The 17,389-nt window shown below is 40.5% G+C and overlaps 1 protein-coding gene across 1 annotated transcript in view; it reads right to left on the bottom strand.

Moving 5' to 3' along the window:
- STAB2 (stabilin 2) overlaps positions 1–17,389 on the bottom strand; it is a 134,348-nt gene that overhangs the window by 41,858 nt on the left and 75,101 nt on the right. Inside the window, exons 44-49 of the mRNA XM_066591428.1 lie at positions 15,261–15,332; positions 13,677–13,796; positions 6,803–6,850; positions 5,009–5,092; positions 4,792–4,938; positions 2,609–2,743 (exon numbers count right to left, since the gene is read on the bottom strand). Of these exons, the coding sequence (XP_066447525.1) occupies positions 2,609–2,743; positions 4,792–4,938; positions 5,009–5,092; positions 6,803–6,850; positions 13,677–13,796; positions 15,261–15,332 (606 nt within the window). The remainder of the gene's footprint in view (positions 1–2,608; positions 2,744–4,791; positions 4,939–5,008; positions 5,093–6,802; positions 6,851–13,676; positions 13,797–15,260; positions 15,333–17,389) is intronic.

The following is a 17,389-nucleotide window of genomic DNA, read 5'->3' as shown; positions in this document are numbered from 1 at the left end:
CATGATAATTATTTAGTATAAAATGTCTATCGATATTTGTATAAATCAAATGTATTTTGCTGTTGTAATGACTTTCAGCTCTGAGGAGTTTAAAGGACACACACACAATCTAATCATGGTATTTGCTAGACAATGGATGTCTGATGTAATGTTAGTTAAGTACATAGAAGTTACACAAGTTGCACAACCAGCCTCTAAGAGTTAAAGGGCCATAGTGTCGTGTATATCCTGTGTTTAACACTGAGTGTTTACCTAGCCCCCTTCCACTCCCATCCTGAAGCTATTTAAACAATGATTCACCACTACACGGAGCTGACTTCAGCTAGGACAAAAGTCCATACTACCTCAGCACTTGGAAGGGGGTGGGCAGAGAGGTGGGGGATTCTATATGATCCGACAAATGAGAATCTTATATGTTACTGATGTAATCTGTTGCACGCCCATTGAAGGGCGGTTGTCATGTGTTATAATAAAAAGCCTGAGCCTCTACACATTGTAGAGACTCTCCCGGTTTTAGACCAGCACTTGTGTCTGATTCTGGTCGACGATGTGTGCACACGATATAATTCGGAAGCGACAAAATACCCCAAAGCCTGCTGGAGAAATCATAATCCAGATCAATGTATGTACACATATATTTTGTTTTTGTATTTGGGAAATGTTGAATTGCAGTTTTATATGGAAAACTTATAAATAAAGAATTAAAAAAAAAAAAAAAATTACGGCGGTGCTCTAAGTCTCCTGCTCTGCAATCAGTCAGAGGCAGGAATGGGTTATCAGCTGTTAGTGACAGCTGATAACCCGGAGCAGAAGGCAGGAGGGGGTTTTAACCCTTCCTGCTTTCTGCTTCCCCGATATACAGTGCTCAATGAGCACTGTATGGGAAAAGTGAAAGTAACATGTACTTTCACTACTGGAGCCTCGGGGGGTCATGTGCCCTCCTGGGATTCCCTGCTATGCAGAGCTGGAGGGTCAGACTTAGACCCTGGCAGCTCTGCAGGGGACTAATGTCACTACAGTGGTTGCTTTCCTCTGTAACTAGGGCTCCTATGGACGCCCTAGCTATAGTGGGAAAGTGTCAAATAAAGTTAAAAAATAAAAAAAGTGAATGTTCCCCAGAGGTCTTACATGACATCATGGGGGACATAGATAGTAAAAAACACAATTACATACATAAGTAAAACAAAACAACAGAATAAAACAACAATACATACATAAGAAAGAGAATAACACAAAGCAGACGCCAACAAAAACCGTCGCCGTATGCGCCCTGTAAACCAAAACCATACATACTATATATCAAAACGTCCAAAACAAATAGAGGAACCCATTCCCATACTTTATTTTAGTGTAAATATAAAACTAATTTTTAAAAAACTATAAATGTTAAAAAATCATTTTTTTTAGCATTTTACTCCCAATAAAACTAAAAAACGGGAAAAAAAGTCAGTGAAAAAGATATTAAAAAAATAGTGCTATATGTCACGGAAAAAAAACACAGCAAAAATTATTTTGGTAGCTAAAGGAAAAAAAATGGAGCAGTAAAGCCGCCACATGGGTAAAATCCCTACAATGTGTCTGGTCCTTAAGGTACAAAACAACCTGGTCCTTAAGGGGTTAAACTCATCGTTATTGATGTCTTTTAAGTACTTGTGTCATTTTTTGTTTCACTTCTTTAACATCAGCAAAATGGTTTCCTTTAAGGTCTTTTTTAATCCAAGGAAGCTAAAAAAATTACAGAGGTTGAGGCGAGGGTGTCATGTTGTTTTTCATCAGAAAGTAGGTAACACTCAGCGCTGCGTGGGCAGGTGCGTTGTCCCGATGGAAGAACCAGTCAAGTGTTTGCCACAAACCAGGACATTTTCTCCATACTTCATAATTAGAGATGAGCGAGCACGCTCGTTTAAGGCTGATGCTTGAGAGAGCATCGGTCTTTTCGAGTAACTACTTACACGTCTGAGCACCATGCAGGGGGGCGGCGGGGGTGAGCGGGCGGGGAGAGAGAGATCTCTCTCACTCTCCCCCCCGCATGGTGCTCGGACGAGTAAGCAGTTACTCGAAAAGATCGATGCTCTCTCGAGCATCAGCTTTAAACGAGCGTGCTCGCTCATCTCTATTCATAATGCAAACTTTTACAAAACTTTCAAATAGAAACTTTGGTGACTGCTTGACCCTCCGTTACAAATTCTGAGTGCGCTATCCCTCTCACATCAAAGAAACAAATGAGCATTGTTGATACTGTGTTCGTAGAAATTAGCCATCATAAAATAGGTGAAAAACTTAACTTTAAAAAAAAAAAATCACCAGCCAAACAAAACTTTACCCAAAAATCTTGATTGCGATATTGCCTCATAAAGGTCTTGCAGACATTCACCTAGCAACAGAGCAGGTACTAATAACACCCTGCCCAACAGAAGAAGATTCCGGTTTCTTATGGGTACCCTATGTCCACCTCTCTAATATCTAGGATGTTAGAACCAATTATCTGAATGTTATACTTTTACAAGTATTGCAGCCTCCAACACACTTACTTTGAAGATATTGGAAGTCCAGCTACATATTCCACATGACTGTACTTTATATTGTTGCACATAACATGAAAACTTACCAAAGTTTTCTCGGATTTATCTTGCATTTTCTTGGGTACAAGAACCTTATCAATGAAGTGCATAACACCATTCGTGAAGACTAACATCGGCTCATCTGACATGATTTTTGTGTCATCATTTAAAACAACAGTGTTCTGAAAGAAGAAAGTATATACAGTTGAATAAGGAATATCCCTATTAAAGTTCCGCAAAGAGGCTACTAGAAGCCCTTCAATAATGAGGCTCAGAATTAGCAACATTTTTAAGGCTCGGGAAGGGGGGGTAATTTAATATATATCACTTTTATTACAAAAATATATAGTCTTTATTTTCATTGTCATTGGTAGATTGAGCCTTTTCGCTTTTAAACCTACACAAATTGTCATCTGATTCATAAACCAATAAATCTGGGAATACACGAAAAGATGATCCAGCGCCCACTAAAATTATAGCCATTATTGTAATGACAATAAAGCTGGGAATAGTAAGTATGCGGCACCCTAATTTAAAGGGGTATTCTGGGACTTTAGCTAAAGATGACCTATCCTAAGGATATGCTACTAATAGTTGATCTGGGGTCAGCTACTCAGGATCCCCACCAATCAGCTGATTGTTTGGCCCACTCTCAGTACAGTGGGCTGGACATTGTCATAGGTAGTCAGCGCCGGAAGTGTAATAGCCAGCTTCACTCCCATTGAAATCAGTGAGAGTAATGCCTTCTTTTACACTTCTGACTCCGAGATGTGGATAGATATTGATCAGCTATTGATGGCCTATCTGCAGTATAGTTAAAAGTCCCATAATACCCTTTTAACTTACTAATCAGACAGTAAACATACATCACATGCGCCGGTTCTATAGCATTTCTTAGTGTTTTAAGTGAGATTGTTGTATAACATAGATTCGTAATAAAGATATTTCCAGTTGATGTGGTCTATGTTTAAAATGAACGAAGTCTACAAATCCTATGTTAATCTATCCCTCTTTTATACAAAGCAGTGAAGAGGAAACATATGTAATTGTGGTTAGCATGATAAGGCATTTGCAATGACTGAAGTTGAATGATATAACAACCTGTAGACTGGAGCCACAAGTTGGGCAAGAATGATTATATCATGCAGTATAAACGATGGGTATCTGTCATATAGTTGTAAGAGGAGTTATGGACAGGAATGTCCTGCACTACTACGTACATTAACTCTAATGTAACATATACGTTGTGCCTTCACAGTTCCGTTATTATTGCTGCAAAGTATTACTTTAAACAAAGTGCCTCAGGCAAGGACTGCGGTGGCGGGATGGCAGCTGGTAGGAAGGCCTAGTTATTAGTCAACCAAAGTTTATAGAAGTACTATTTTCTGTGTATTCGGTGTGCAGTGATGCAGCTGTAAGATGTGCACTGGGGATAGAGGCATATTTTCTTGCATTTGTCACGCCGAGCACTGTCCTGGTTCTGAGAAGACTTGCCTGGAGAAAGCAGCTGGATAAGCAAGAAGGTGCATCTTGAGAAGGATCATGTGGATTCCTGACCATTACAAGACAAGACCCGCACTGCCGCATTCAGTGCCTGTGATCCCGGTAAAGTTAATTGAAGAACTGTTTTGCCACTGTGTTCAAATAAATCTTTTGAAGAGCAGGTAATGCCTACTGCTATGTGGCTGGGATCCCGGCGAATGTTCCCTACCTACTGCCTCCATCCTGGTAAGCTGTGTGATTGCGCCTACACCTACCAGTTCTCCATCCTGGTGACATACTGGGTAGAGACTATCCCTGCGAACCAAGCCTTCCCTACGGTGAGGCAATACCAGGACCTACCTGAAGCCTTACATAGTGTTAAAGTAGATCTACTCTAAAAGGATGTCTTCTATCAATATAATGAGTGTTTCAACACTTCAAAATATTCCAAAATGGCCCTTTGTCTGAGGCTGGACAACTACCAAAAGTCAATGCACCCAGAAACTTTCCTCTCTTGTTAACTAATTTTTCTTGTTAAACAACAAAAAAAATCGTACTTTAAACTTTGTGTTATGGTGACTGCTGTAATTTGTATGAAGGAGCTTATCTCTTGTCTGATAGGTTTATTGGCAGCTGTTCTACATTATTTTGCCTATCCTTACTTTCCCTCTGGAAATCTGATATCTGGAAACATTGGGGTCTATAGGATTAGTACATATACACATCCATAAAGGTAGGTAAACAGTACCTGAGAGAATGCTATTTTCACTGGGTCACCCTGTAGTGAGATCACTGACGTCATTGATTTGAGGTCATCTCTAGTGAGTTGTGTGCAGCTTATTATGTGATACAAGAGAACCTGCTCCATCATACCTTTTGTTGTCCATTCTTTGGCCTGCACGAAAGGATAAGGTTAGTACATTGCAAAAAAAATTCGGACGAACCATAATTCACCCTTTCCTTACCCGGGTTTCATTTTTCAGAACATCATTATTTGGCACAAAAACTGTAAATGGGCCAGGACCAGCCAGCTCATCAATGAGATTCGACTGAGAAAAAAATCAACAGAATAATAAGATCCCAAAGACTGTTATTATATAATATAATCAGCAATTACAAGGTTAAAGTTAGTATATGAAATGAAGACATCAAGTCTAAGGCCTCAGTCACACGGGCGTTTTGTGGCACGAATTTTTGAACGCATCAGTTATGAGCACAGGGACCAATCAGAGGCAGCTCTCAGCTGTCATTCAATAGCTGAGAGCTGCCTCTGATTGGTCAAAGTGCTCAGCCAATCAGAGGCAACCCTTTCAGCAGGCGGGGATTTTAAATCCCTGCCTGCTGAAAAATCCTCAGAGCAGTGCAGGAGAAGAGCCAGCTGGACACGATTGAGCCCCAGCAGCTGCAGAGAGGCGAGTATACGTTTTTCTTTTAATTACACATTTTTAGATAGATTTTCAGGGAAGGGCTTATATTTTAAGCCCTTCCCTGAAAAATCACTGCAGCACTTGCCGGCAGCCAATTGCTTTCAATGGAGCCAGCTGTATTGCCGGCTCCATTGAATTCAATGCGAGAACATCGCTCTCCTCTGCCACAGCTGTGACAGCTGTGGAAGAGGATCAGGATCTTCACTATATATTCTCAATGGGGTCGGCGCTGCTGCCACCGGCCCCAGTGAGCACAAGGTGAAACCCCTGGATGCGACCGACAGCATCTAGGGGTTTCACATACACAGAACACCGGTTTGCCGCAGAACGCAGTTATATGCGTTCTGCGAAGGGGTGTCTTATAATTTTCGCCGCGTGCATTTGTGCGCATGTAAAATTCGCACATGTGCCAGTTCCCATTGAAAAGCATTGGTTCTATTTAGATGCGTCTGGCAAACGCAACTGACAGACGAGCTTACAAATGCCCGTGTGACTGAGCCCTAAGAGTGGTGTCACATCTGTGCTGGAACCTTCAGTTGGAGGTTCCGTCGCATGTTTCGCACAAACACTGGAATAAAAAGTATTGCCGTTTCTTCCAGCAAAAAGCCGGGCAGCTGGGCGGAAAGTGAAAAGACCCCATTATAGTGCGTTTGCTGTGGTTCCGTTCCATTCTAAGTGCTCCCGCAGACTTGCGTTTTTTTAACGCTGCGTTAATGCTGTTTTTTAACCCGAATGCCAATGGGACTTTCTAATGTTAAAAACGCGTCACAGGTTTGTGCTTTGTGATTTTTGCGCGATGCGTTTTTAACATTAGAAAGTCCCATTGACATTTGCATTAAAAAAACACAGCACTAACGCAGCGTTAAAAAAAAATGCAAGTGTGTGGGAGCCGTAAGACTGAACTGTTTGGCCAGGGAATTCCCCTTTCCTGCTTCCCAAATGGAGAAGGAAACCAAAACCCCTCCGACACGGATGTGAAACCACCTTAACATATGCCTTAAAGGGGTTATTTAAGACTCTAGGAAAGGTCTATCTTCCAGGAACAGCATCACTCTTGTCTATTTGCTGTGTCTTGTAATGTATATTGTAAGCCAATACCTTTTATGTCAATAGGGCTGAGCTGCAGTACCAGACACCGCCCAGGGCCAAGACCCTTACTCATCCTTGATAACCCCTTTCAGCTGAATCACAGAATATACTAATAGGTAGAAAACTTTCCAAACATGCATAAACTTTCAGTTTTGTTTTTCACCCAGTGGAAATAGATTCTATAGGCATTCATTTCTAAACTATCTTTATTCATGCTTCAATAATTTTGTGTACAAACGATACCTGCAATAGATAAAATAAATTTTGTGTCTTCATGCTTTTCCGTAATTCCTAAATTAGAAAAAAAGAAATTATTTTTTTTTTAGAGAGAATGAATAAAAAAGAAAAAAAATGAATTGAAATAAAATGGCATATTAATTTTAAGTTGTAATAGAGAAAATATATATCTATACTGTGCGTAGACAGGTAACAAAAACCCCTTTTTATGCCATATAACAGAGAATATTCTAAGTAGAATCTGCTGCAGTATTATAGTAGTTTCATATGGCTTATCTATATATATAACTAGCTGATATACCCAGCTTCGCCCGAGTTAATTTGGTACTGGTGTTTATCTAGTGTTCACACGGAAATCTTATGAAGTCGTGGTTACTTTAGAGATACCGGAAAAACATATGTTCACCATTTTGCATAGTTCTCTGCGTTACCCAGGAAACACCATTGGAAGTAACCATGCAACGTTTCCTGCATATAAAATGACATCAGTAAGTGAGAGAATTAAATTCCATACGTAAAATGTGGACGCTAATTCTTTTGCGCTTAGAATTGAACAATCGAGGTGGGACCCATTAGCTTTTCCTATTTATGACATAATCAATGCTCGTGCCAAATTTCACGTTTCTATGACACCAGAAAGTGAGAAAATTACATTCCGTACGTAAAATTTGGACGCTAATTCTTTTGCGCATAGAATTGAATAATCGCGTTGGGACCTATGAACTTTTCCTATTTATGACATAATCAATGCTCGTGCCAAATTTCACGTTTCTATGACACTGGAAAGTGAGAAAAATACATTCCGTACGTAAAATTTGGACGCTAATTCTTTTGCGCTTAGAATTGAATAATCGCGTTGGGAGCCATTAGCTTTTCCTATTTATGACATAGTCAATGCTCGTGCCAAATTTTAAGTTTCTATGACATTGGGAAGTGAGAGATTTAGATTCCGTACGCAAAATTTCGACACCAATTCTTTTGCGCTAGAATTGAATAATCGAGTTGGGACCCAATTACTTTTCCTATTTTGGAGATAATCTATGCTTGTGCCAAATTTAATGTTTCTACGACATCGGGAAATTGGAGAACTTTTGGCGAGTCAGTCAGTCAGTGAGTGAGTGAGTCAGTGAATGAGTCAGTGAGGGCTTTCGTCTTTATATATATAGAAGACGAAAGCCCTCACTTACTGACTCACTGACTGACTCGCCAAAAGTTCTCCAACTTCCCGATGTCCTAGAAACATGAAATTTGGCACAAGCATAGATTATCTCCAAAATAGGAAAATAAATTGGGTCCCAACTCGATTATTCAATTCTAGCGTGAAAGAATTGCCGTCAAAATTTTACGTACCTAATCTAAATCTCTCACTTCCCAATGTCATAGAAACTTAAAATTTGGCACGCGCATTGAATATGTCATAAATAGGAAAAGTTAATGGGTCCCAACTTGATTATTTAATTCTATGCGCAAAAGAATTAGCGTCCAAATTTTACGTATGGAATCTAATTCTCTCACTTCCCGATGTCATAGAAACTCGAAATTGGGCAGGAGCATTGATTATGTCATAAATAGGAAAAGCTAATGGGTCCCAACTCGATTATTCAATTCTATGCACAAAAGAATTAGCGTCCAAATTTTACGTACGGAATGTAATTTTCTCACTTTCCGGTGTCATAGAAACGTGAAATTTGGCACGAGCATTAAATATGTCATAAATAGGAAAAGTTAATGGGTCCCAACTCGATTATTCAATTCTAGCGCAAAAGAACTAGCGTCCAAAATTTACGTACGGAATCTAATTCTTTCACTTCTTGGTGTCATAGAAACATGAAATTTGGAACGGGCATTAATTATGTCATAAATAGGAAAAGTTAATGGGTCCCGCCTCCATTGTTCAATTCTATGCGCAAAAGAATTAGCGTCCAAATTTTACGTATGGAATCTAATTCTCTCACTTCTTGGTGTCATAGAAACATGAAATTTGGAACAGGCATTGATTGTGTCATAAATTTGAAAAGCTAATGGGTCCCAACTCGATCATTCAATTCTAATCGCAAAAGAATTAGCGTCCACATTTTACGTACGAAATCTAATTCTCTCACTTCCCGATGTCATAGAAACTTGAAATTTGGCACGGGCATTGATTATGTCATAAATAGGAAAAGTTAATGGGTCCCAACTCGATTATTCAATTCTAAGTGCAAAAGAATTAGCGTCCAAATTTTACGTATGGAATCTAATTCTCTCACTTCCTGATGTCATTTTATATAAAGGAAATGTCGCATGGTTGCCTCCACGTGGTGTTTCCTGGGTAACGCAAAGAACCATGCAAAATGGTGAACATATGTTTTTCCGGTATCTCTAAAGTAACCACGACTTCATAAGATTATCCGTGTGAACACCAGATAAACACCAGTACCAAATTAACTCGGGCGAAGCCGGGTATATCAGCTAGTATCTAATAAAAATAAAAAAACCTAGAGCTATTGAGGTGTTTTTTGCATGATGCTGAAGGATTGGGATGGGTAAGTGATACTAGGGCTAGCCAGGACAGTGTGATTTTTATGGTCACATGGGGTGCCTGAACCTAATTTAGCACTATATGGTACAACATTATGGGAGAGTCAACACAAGTCAGTTTATGCGCTGCCACTCCCTATACAGGGTGTAGTCAAGAAGTCTGATCCAGCACTATATCTCAATACTGGCATCCAGAGGCATAACGTGAAGCTTCTGGGCCCCAATCCAAAATCAGTAACAGGGCCCCCAACTATAATGCTTTATTCATAGTACTGGGCTCCCTATATAGAGAAGAAAGGCCTTATGGGCCCCCTAAGGCTACTGGGCCTGGGTGCAACCGCATCCCCTGCATCCCCTATAGTTATGCCCCTGCTGGCATCCTATATTGAAGTATCAATAGCCTATCTGAATAGGAAGGCATGGTTGCTCTACACGATGGTATGGTGCACCAGATCCTGGGAGCCCGGAACATGGATTTCAATTTTGTGTTGTGGCTCTTGTAAGAGAACGTGAAGATAACCTAATTACAAAACTGAATAGTGACATGTGAGAGGCAGAAATAGGCTTTCTGAGTCTCTCATAGGATGGTTGCTATGACTGAAGTAAAGCATAGGCAAAGTGGCTTCTTTCTGCTACAATAGGGGCAGATCATGCAGGAAGTCGTCTATTGTCGTTTACAGGAGATTCAGGTATCGATCCACATTGAGAGTCCCTGAAATGGACACAAATCCAACAATGGCTCCATTTATGTATCATATAGGAGCAGGCCACTTTGAGTACCCTTTCCATACTTCAGTCATAGCAGTGGTCCCCTGGGACTCAGAGAGACACAGAAAGCAGATTTCTGCTTCTCGCATGCTACTCTTCAACTTTTCAATTGGGTTTTACTCTCTGATCTCTTACAGGGACCACAATACAAAATTGAAATTTATGTTCCAAGTCCCTATGCTCCACACCATCATGTAGCACATCCATGTCTTCATATTCAAGTACGCTCTTGTTATTTTGATCTAGAACACCAGTATTGAGATTTAGTGTTAGATGAGTCTTTTTTACTTCACTCTGTATAGGTTTTCATATTTCAGGCCTATACTAATGATTTATAGTTTACAGCTTATTTGGCAGGGAAAGCTGCAGGCAGCCAATAATTTACCCTGCAGCTGCTGCTATTCTCTGTGGGGGGATAAGTGCTAAACTTGGCACAACCCTTTTAAGTAGTATGGAACCACTTACCATAATAACACCCTCATTTTCTTAGCTTGCCGTGTAAGCATGAGATACGGTATTCAGGGGTGGGACAAACTCTTGGTGCCCCCTCCCACTATAGCCTTGGTCTGTGAAGTTCAGCACGGTAGCTGTTGGATGCTCTTGTTATAATACAGACTCATTATTTTCCCTCTACCCTTTGATGTGCATTTTTCAATGCCTAGCCAGACATCTATATATATAAAATTGAATGTATGTGTGTGTGTGTGTGTGTGTGTGTGTGTCTGTCTGTCTGTCCTTTATGCGCTACTACACCATTCATCCGATCGCCATGAAACTTTGGGAAGTTGTTGAGTACACTCCTGGGAAGATTATAGGCATAGTACAACTATCCTATGATAAATGGCGCGCTTGCGAGCATCATCGACAGTTACGCCCCCCCACGTAGATCGTTCGATTTCCATCATTGCCACTAATTTTCTCACTTCCAAATGTCATAGAAACATGAAATTTGGCACGAGCATGGATTATGACATAAATAGGAAAAGTTAATGGGTCCCAACTCGATTATTCAATACTAAGCGCAAAAGAATTAGCGTCCAAATTTTAAGTACGGAATCTAATTTTCTCACTTCCCAATGTTATAGAAACTTGAAATTTGGCACGAGCATTGATTATGTCATAAATAGGAAAAGCTAATAGGTCCCAACTCGATTATTCAATACTAAGCGCAAAAGAATTAGCGTCCAAATTTTACGTACAGAATTTAATTTCCTCACTTCCAAATGTCATAGAAACTTGAAATTTGGCACGAGCATTAATTATGTCAAAATTAGGATAAGTTAATGGGTCCCAACTCGATTATTCAATTCTAGCGCAAAAGAATTAGCGTCCAAATTTTAAGTACAGAATCTAATTTTCACACTTCTTGATGTCATAGAAACTTGAAATTTGGCACGAGCATTGATTATGTCATAAATAGGAAAAGTTAATGGGTCCCAACCCGATTATTTAATTCTAAGCGCAAAAGAATTAGCGTCCAAATTTTACGTATGGAATCTAATTCTCTCACTTCCCGATGTAATTTGGCACGAGCATTGATTATGTCATAAATAGGAAAGGTTTATAGGTCCCAACTCGATTATTCAATTCTAAGCGCAAAAGAATTAGCGTCCAAATTTTACGTACGGAATCTAATTTTCACACTTCTTGATGTCATAGAAACATGAAATTTGACACGAGCATTGAATATGTCATAAATAGGAAAAGTTAATGGGTCCCAACTCGATTATTCAATTCTATGTGCAAAAGAATTTGCGTTCAAATTTTACGTACGGAATCTAATTCTCTCACTTCCTGATGTCATCTATATACCGTGTTTCCCCGCTAGTAAGACACCCCCGATTGTAAGACATATCGGGGGTGTCAGGGGGGTCGGCCAATGTAAGCCGTACCCCGAAAGTAAGACATACCGTAGAAAAAAAAAATCATTACTCACCTCCCCCGGCGTTCTGTCGCGCTCCGGCAGGATGTCGCTCGCTCCTCGTCCCCGGCGCAGCATTGCTTTCTGAATGCGGGGGCTTGAAATCCCCGCCTCCAGAAAGCTAATACACACGCCGTCAGCCAGTTACAGAATGGCTGTGATTGGCTGAAGGCGCACGTGGCTTCAGCCAATCACACTATTCAATGACATCATTGAATGGCTGTGATTGGCTGAAGGCGCACGTGGCTTCAGCCAATCACACCCATTCAATGATGTCATTGAATAGTGTGATTGGCTGAAGCCACGTGCGCCTTCAGCCAATCACAGCCATTCAATGCTGTCATTGAATGGCTGTAACTGGCTGACGGCGTGTGTATTAGCTTTCTGGAGGCGGGGATTTCAAGCCCTGCATTCAGAAAGCAATGCTGCTCCGGGGACGAGGAGCGAGCGACATCCTGCCGGAGCGCGACAGAACGCCGGGGGAGGTGAGTAATGATTTTTTTAAATTATAAGACATACCCCGAAAGTAAGACATAGTCTAGCTTTTGGGGATAAAAAGAAAGTAAGACACTGTCTTACTTTCGGGGAAACACGGTATATATATATATAAATGAATGTCTGTCTGTCTGTCCTTTATGCATTACTACACCATTCATCCAATCGCCATGAAACTTTGGGAAGTTGTTGAGTACACTCCTGGGAAGATTACTGGCATAGTACAACTATCCTACGATAGGTGCCGCGCATGCGAGCGTCGTCGACAATTATGCCCCCCAGACAAAGATCGTTTGATTTCCATCTCAAGCACGAAAGCAAAAGGCATTATGAGCAACGGGATGCGTGTTCAACTACAAAATGATGCATCCGCCGAATGTTTCGCTTGACAATTGCTGGATATTGAGAATGCTCAGGTAAAATGAAAGCTGCGCTGTGATTGGTTGGTATTTCTTATACTGCTGTGGTAACATGAAAGCTGTGCTGTGATTAATTGCTATATATTATACTGCTGAGGTAACATGAAAGCTGTGCTGTGATTAATTGCTATATATTATACCGCTAAGGTAACATGAAAGCTGCGCTGTGATTGGTTGTTATCTAGATATATAAAAACGAATGTATGTATGTCTGTCTGTCTTCGCAGCAACGCGCGACGGGTAAGCTAGTTTTTAATAAGTCACTAATGTACTGAAGGAAAGCACTCATTGTCCTCTAATGTACTCAAGGAAAGCACCTACAGAATTAGAAGCCACTCAAATTTAAAGACAGTAATTTTTTGAAAGATCTATTAAAGCGTTTTTTGATACTTAATAAAAAAGTTAAAAGGGCTTAGAATGAACAAAAATTGAACAATCATGGCTCACTCTCCAGTGCTGCAGCCCAGTGCCTGCTGCACAGAACCCGGAAGAAGCGGCAGTTGATCGATCACATGCCATTCATTGTGCACTTGACTGCTCAGCCACTCGCACACTTTAGTGGTGAGTCTTCTATGGTCTTTTGACTTTTTTTTATGTCCCAAGAAAGCCACTTTAATTGTGCCCCTCTCTACACAATTGAGCCTCAGGTGTACTTTACTTACCTCTTATCCTTACCAACTGAATTTAATGCTGGTAAGGTTAGTAAATAAAAATTAATAAAATACATAAATTAACTGACTTATCTATGTAATAGTACCTCATAGATGGTTCCTCTACAAGTGATTCCATTTCCAATATAGTTTGACTTGCAAGTACAGGTTCGTTCTGCTGGACCAGTATGATTGCATGTGGCGTAATCACTACAACCACCATTTTTCTGAAAAACAAAGTATTTTTAAAAATTATGTCTGTAGTACATAATTCAGAAATTCAATACTGCAGTATTTGTTGAGCTCTCTAAAGGAATATCACAGGCAAATTATTGCTGTAAACACTAATGATGTAAGGAACTGTGGTTAGGAAGGTTGTCAAGTAGATTGGCCTACTAAGGCTAATTTCACACATTTGAAACTCAGCCCAATATCACACTCATGCATGTACGATGTACCGCGGATGCGAGGCGTTTTTGTGTCAAAGACGCCTCCCATGACTTCAGGGAAGTAGTGATTGGCAATTGTTTTGCATTGTTTTCAATTGGAAATTTTACTTGTGTGCACCTTGCACGCCGTACAATGTGTTTTTCGGCCCCATTGAAATTAACGGGCCAGGCATTCTAAAGAAATGCCTAAAAATGGGACATGCTGCAATTGTTTCCCACACCACAATGGAATGCGAGAAAGAAGAAAAAAAATGATTTATGTATATGACCCCACTTAGAAGAATGGGGTTCGTAAACGTGCATCACACAATGCACAAATCTCGCACGACTTTCTCAGCTGTGTGAAAGCAGTCTAAGAGTAGTTTTAGACGTGACAACTCTTGGACGCTTAACCCTTTCCAATCCACTGCCTGACATCTAAAGACATTATGATTTAAGACTGTACAGCTCCGATGTTGGAAGACGTCCGTCGGGGTTCTCTTACTGTATATTGCGAGCCTCTCTGCTGTCAGAGCCTATCCAATGTGTCACCTCATGCAGTACTGGCTTTAGCCAGCATACAGCGCCGTTGTATAATGGCAGAAAAAGAGTAAGCCCCCTAGGAAAACCAGGATACAAACTGGATTGGAAAGGGTTAAGCTCCTGACAGTTATCCCAAAGATCATTGCTTACTGAAAGCAGGCAAAGCGCAACAGAGATCTCTTCCAGTCGCCTGCCTCCATTAAGAGTAAACAGGCAGTCCATTCATAGATGAACAACTGCCTGTTTTCATGGGCCGATTATTGTCAAGTTTTTAAGCCTGCAGAAAATGAATGATAAGCGAATGAATTAATCATTCATTGTTCAATCATTGCTCGTGTTTCCACTGAACCCAGGAGAGGTATGTACACTGCCCCGTTATGTGATATTCCGAAGCGCTGCGGCAATTTACAAGGTCCTCAAAATAAATGTAAATCAGTCGTTTTCTCCCTATAATAGAATACTGTGCAGTGGCTCGTGAATGGATTACACTTCCCAGAATGTAAATGACCAGAGCAAGCTTTGTGCAAACGCTCAACCAGCCAGCAGTATTGTGGATCCATCTGTGACCTATACATGTTGTAACTGCGAATCCGTACAAGTAATGTCATTTTTACATGCAGGCCACACATTGTATGTAGATCATGGCTATATATAAACTGTAAAAGGAGAATATAGACTTTAATTACTCCAAAAATGTCATTAATTAGATTGTATACTTACAGTTAAGCATGGGTTAATAGGATTGCACTTTTTACCATCTCCACTGTATCCTTCCAAACAATTACAGACAGACTGTAAAAAAATAAATACATTTGGAAAACATTAGGGGCCGTCCACACGGGGATATTTTATGTCTGTGTGCGGTTTGTATTCTTCCCAGACTAAAGGCTCTTTCACACGGACGTATAGTATTTTGTGCGCCAAAACCACGAGTGGGTCCTAACTATGGAAGAAATGCAAATCTTTCCATCATACTTTCTCTCTGTATGTTCCACTTCTGGTTTTGGCTCAAAAAATTCCGATGTGTGGATAAGCCCTATATAAGTACAGCAGATGGACAGATTAGGAAGCACATGGTGGCTGTGATTTTTATACTAAGGCCGGCTGCACATGAATGGGTTGGATTCCAGATCCGGGATCCCACAGCGGAATGTGACCCTGTGCCGGCCGGTGTCCACATGTACCTGCTTCTTTCTTGCTTTTCCTGTACTGCAGACGGTCCACACGGTTCGTGCTTGGATATGTCCAGTACAGTTTTGCTTTTCCTGCGCCGTCACTAGGCGATGACGCGGGTACCTTTCCGCAAACACTTTTTCATGAGGAAGGTGGGCAGAGTGCCAGCGATATGTGTAGGATTTGGATGTAGTGGGGTACTCAGGTCTATTTATTTTCTAGACCCTCATCAGGGGAACGCAGCAACATCTTTTATTTGATGATTAAGGATGGGTATGGCATTGTAAACTAGATTCCTCTATGTTATAGTGTCGACTATGCCAGCAGCTACCTTTTTTTGGCTTCATATCTGACCTGTTTGGACCAAGCATTTGTATAGGTTTGTCCATACCCTTTCCACTATGGTTTAGTCATCGCGTCTATATTCTCATTTGTGTCCCTGCTTGTAGTATTTATCCCTATTTCTCCATGATCAGTTGGCGATGATTCTATGAAATTGAATTAATTTTTGACCATGTATCTGGATCAGACCTTTGTTATGGAGTAGAGTAATATCAGTCTATTTATGTGATGCACACCCGTTACTCTCCTATTTTAGGTTGTATGCTTTACAGGCACCTTTTTAAATGGTTTTAATGTGTTTTCTATATAGTGATCTTTTCTCTTTTCGATTAAATAATAAACTGAATTCTTTAGAAAGACTTCTGTCCCAACCTGTTTGTGCATGCTTGTTTTTCCCTTTTTGTGTTATAATTGATATTTGATTCTGCATGCCTGGATTGTTTAGCACCTATCTATGTTGAGTCTATATGTATAAGTGGTGCCCACTAAATAGTACCTTTAGACTTTCTGCAATGTCATTGCAGAAGAGCCGCGAGTCGGACAGCTTCCATTGAGTTGAACAGAAGGTGTCCGTATGTAGCTCACACAAAAATAGAGCATGCTGCAATTTTTCCTCCGCAAGCGGAAAATCGCAATTGATTTCTGCTCGTGTAGAGAAAGAAGCACTTTTCCATGGCATGCTATGGGTGGTATTTGTTGCGGAATTCAGAGGCAGACGTCCGCTCCGGATACTGCAATGCAAATCCGCCGGTGTGCAGCTGGCCTACGATGTGTTACCAAGTATTGCCTGATAGGATGCACAAATATTTGCACATTCTAAATATTATCTTTTGTTTGTCTCCACTATGATTCAGCAAATAATTCTATGAGATAAAACCTATATAAATAGGCACTGCACTTTGTATAAATCAACAGTACTACTGAACAGAAGTAAAATGTATAATATCAGTTTAGAGAAAAATGCCTCTCTCTACTTATCAGTCACTTCCTCTCATCCCTTCTGTCTCCTGTACTTATCACACACACTGAAATATTGCTAAAATCCCTCTTGAGAGACCAGCAAGATGATTAGCTCACTCAGTTATCAGGTTACATGCTGTCTATAGACATTTCTGAAGAGGTCCGAGGAGGAAGAGGGATAGAGAGCAGCTGCAGTGAAAGTGGCATACAGACATAAAGACATGTTGCTGATTTCAGTTAGCTTTTTATTGCACCCAAGTCCTGGATTCATAGTTAAACCTGCTCAGTACTGCTGTATAATGTCTTCCATGCTGCTGCTTCTGGGGTTATGCTACAGAGAGATGGAGGAGCAGAATCTCCTCTTCTCTGTGTGT

Source organism: Eleutherodactylus coqui, chromosome 2, assembly GCF_035609145.1.
Source record: "Eleutherodactylus coqui strain aEleCoq1 chromosome 2, aEleCoq1.hap1, whole genome shotgun sequence".
Taxonomy (NCBI): domain Eukaryota; kingdom Metazoa; phylum Chordata; class Amphibia; order Anura; family Eleutherodactylidae; genus Eleutherodactylus; species Eleutherodactylus coqui.
Note: the sequence above shows the minus strand (reverse complement) of the source record. Positions and strands in the feature narration are given on the sequence as shown.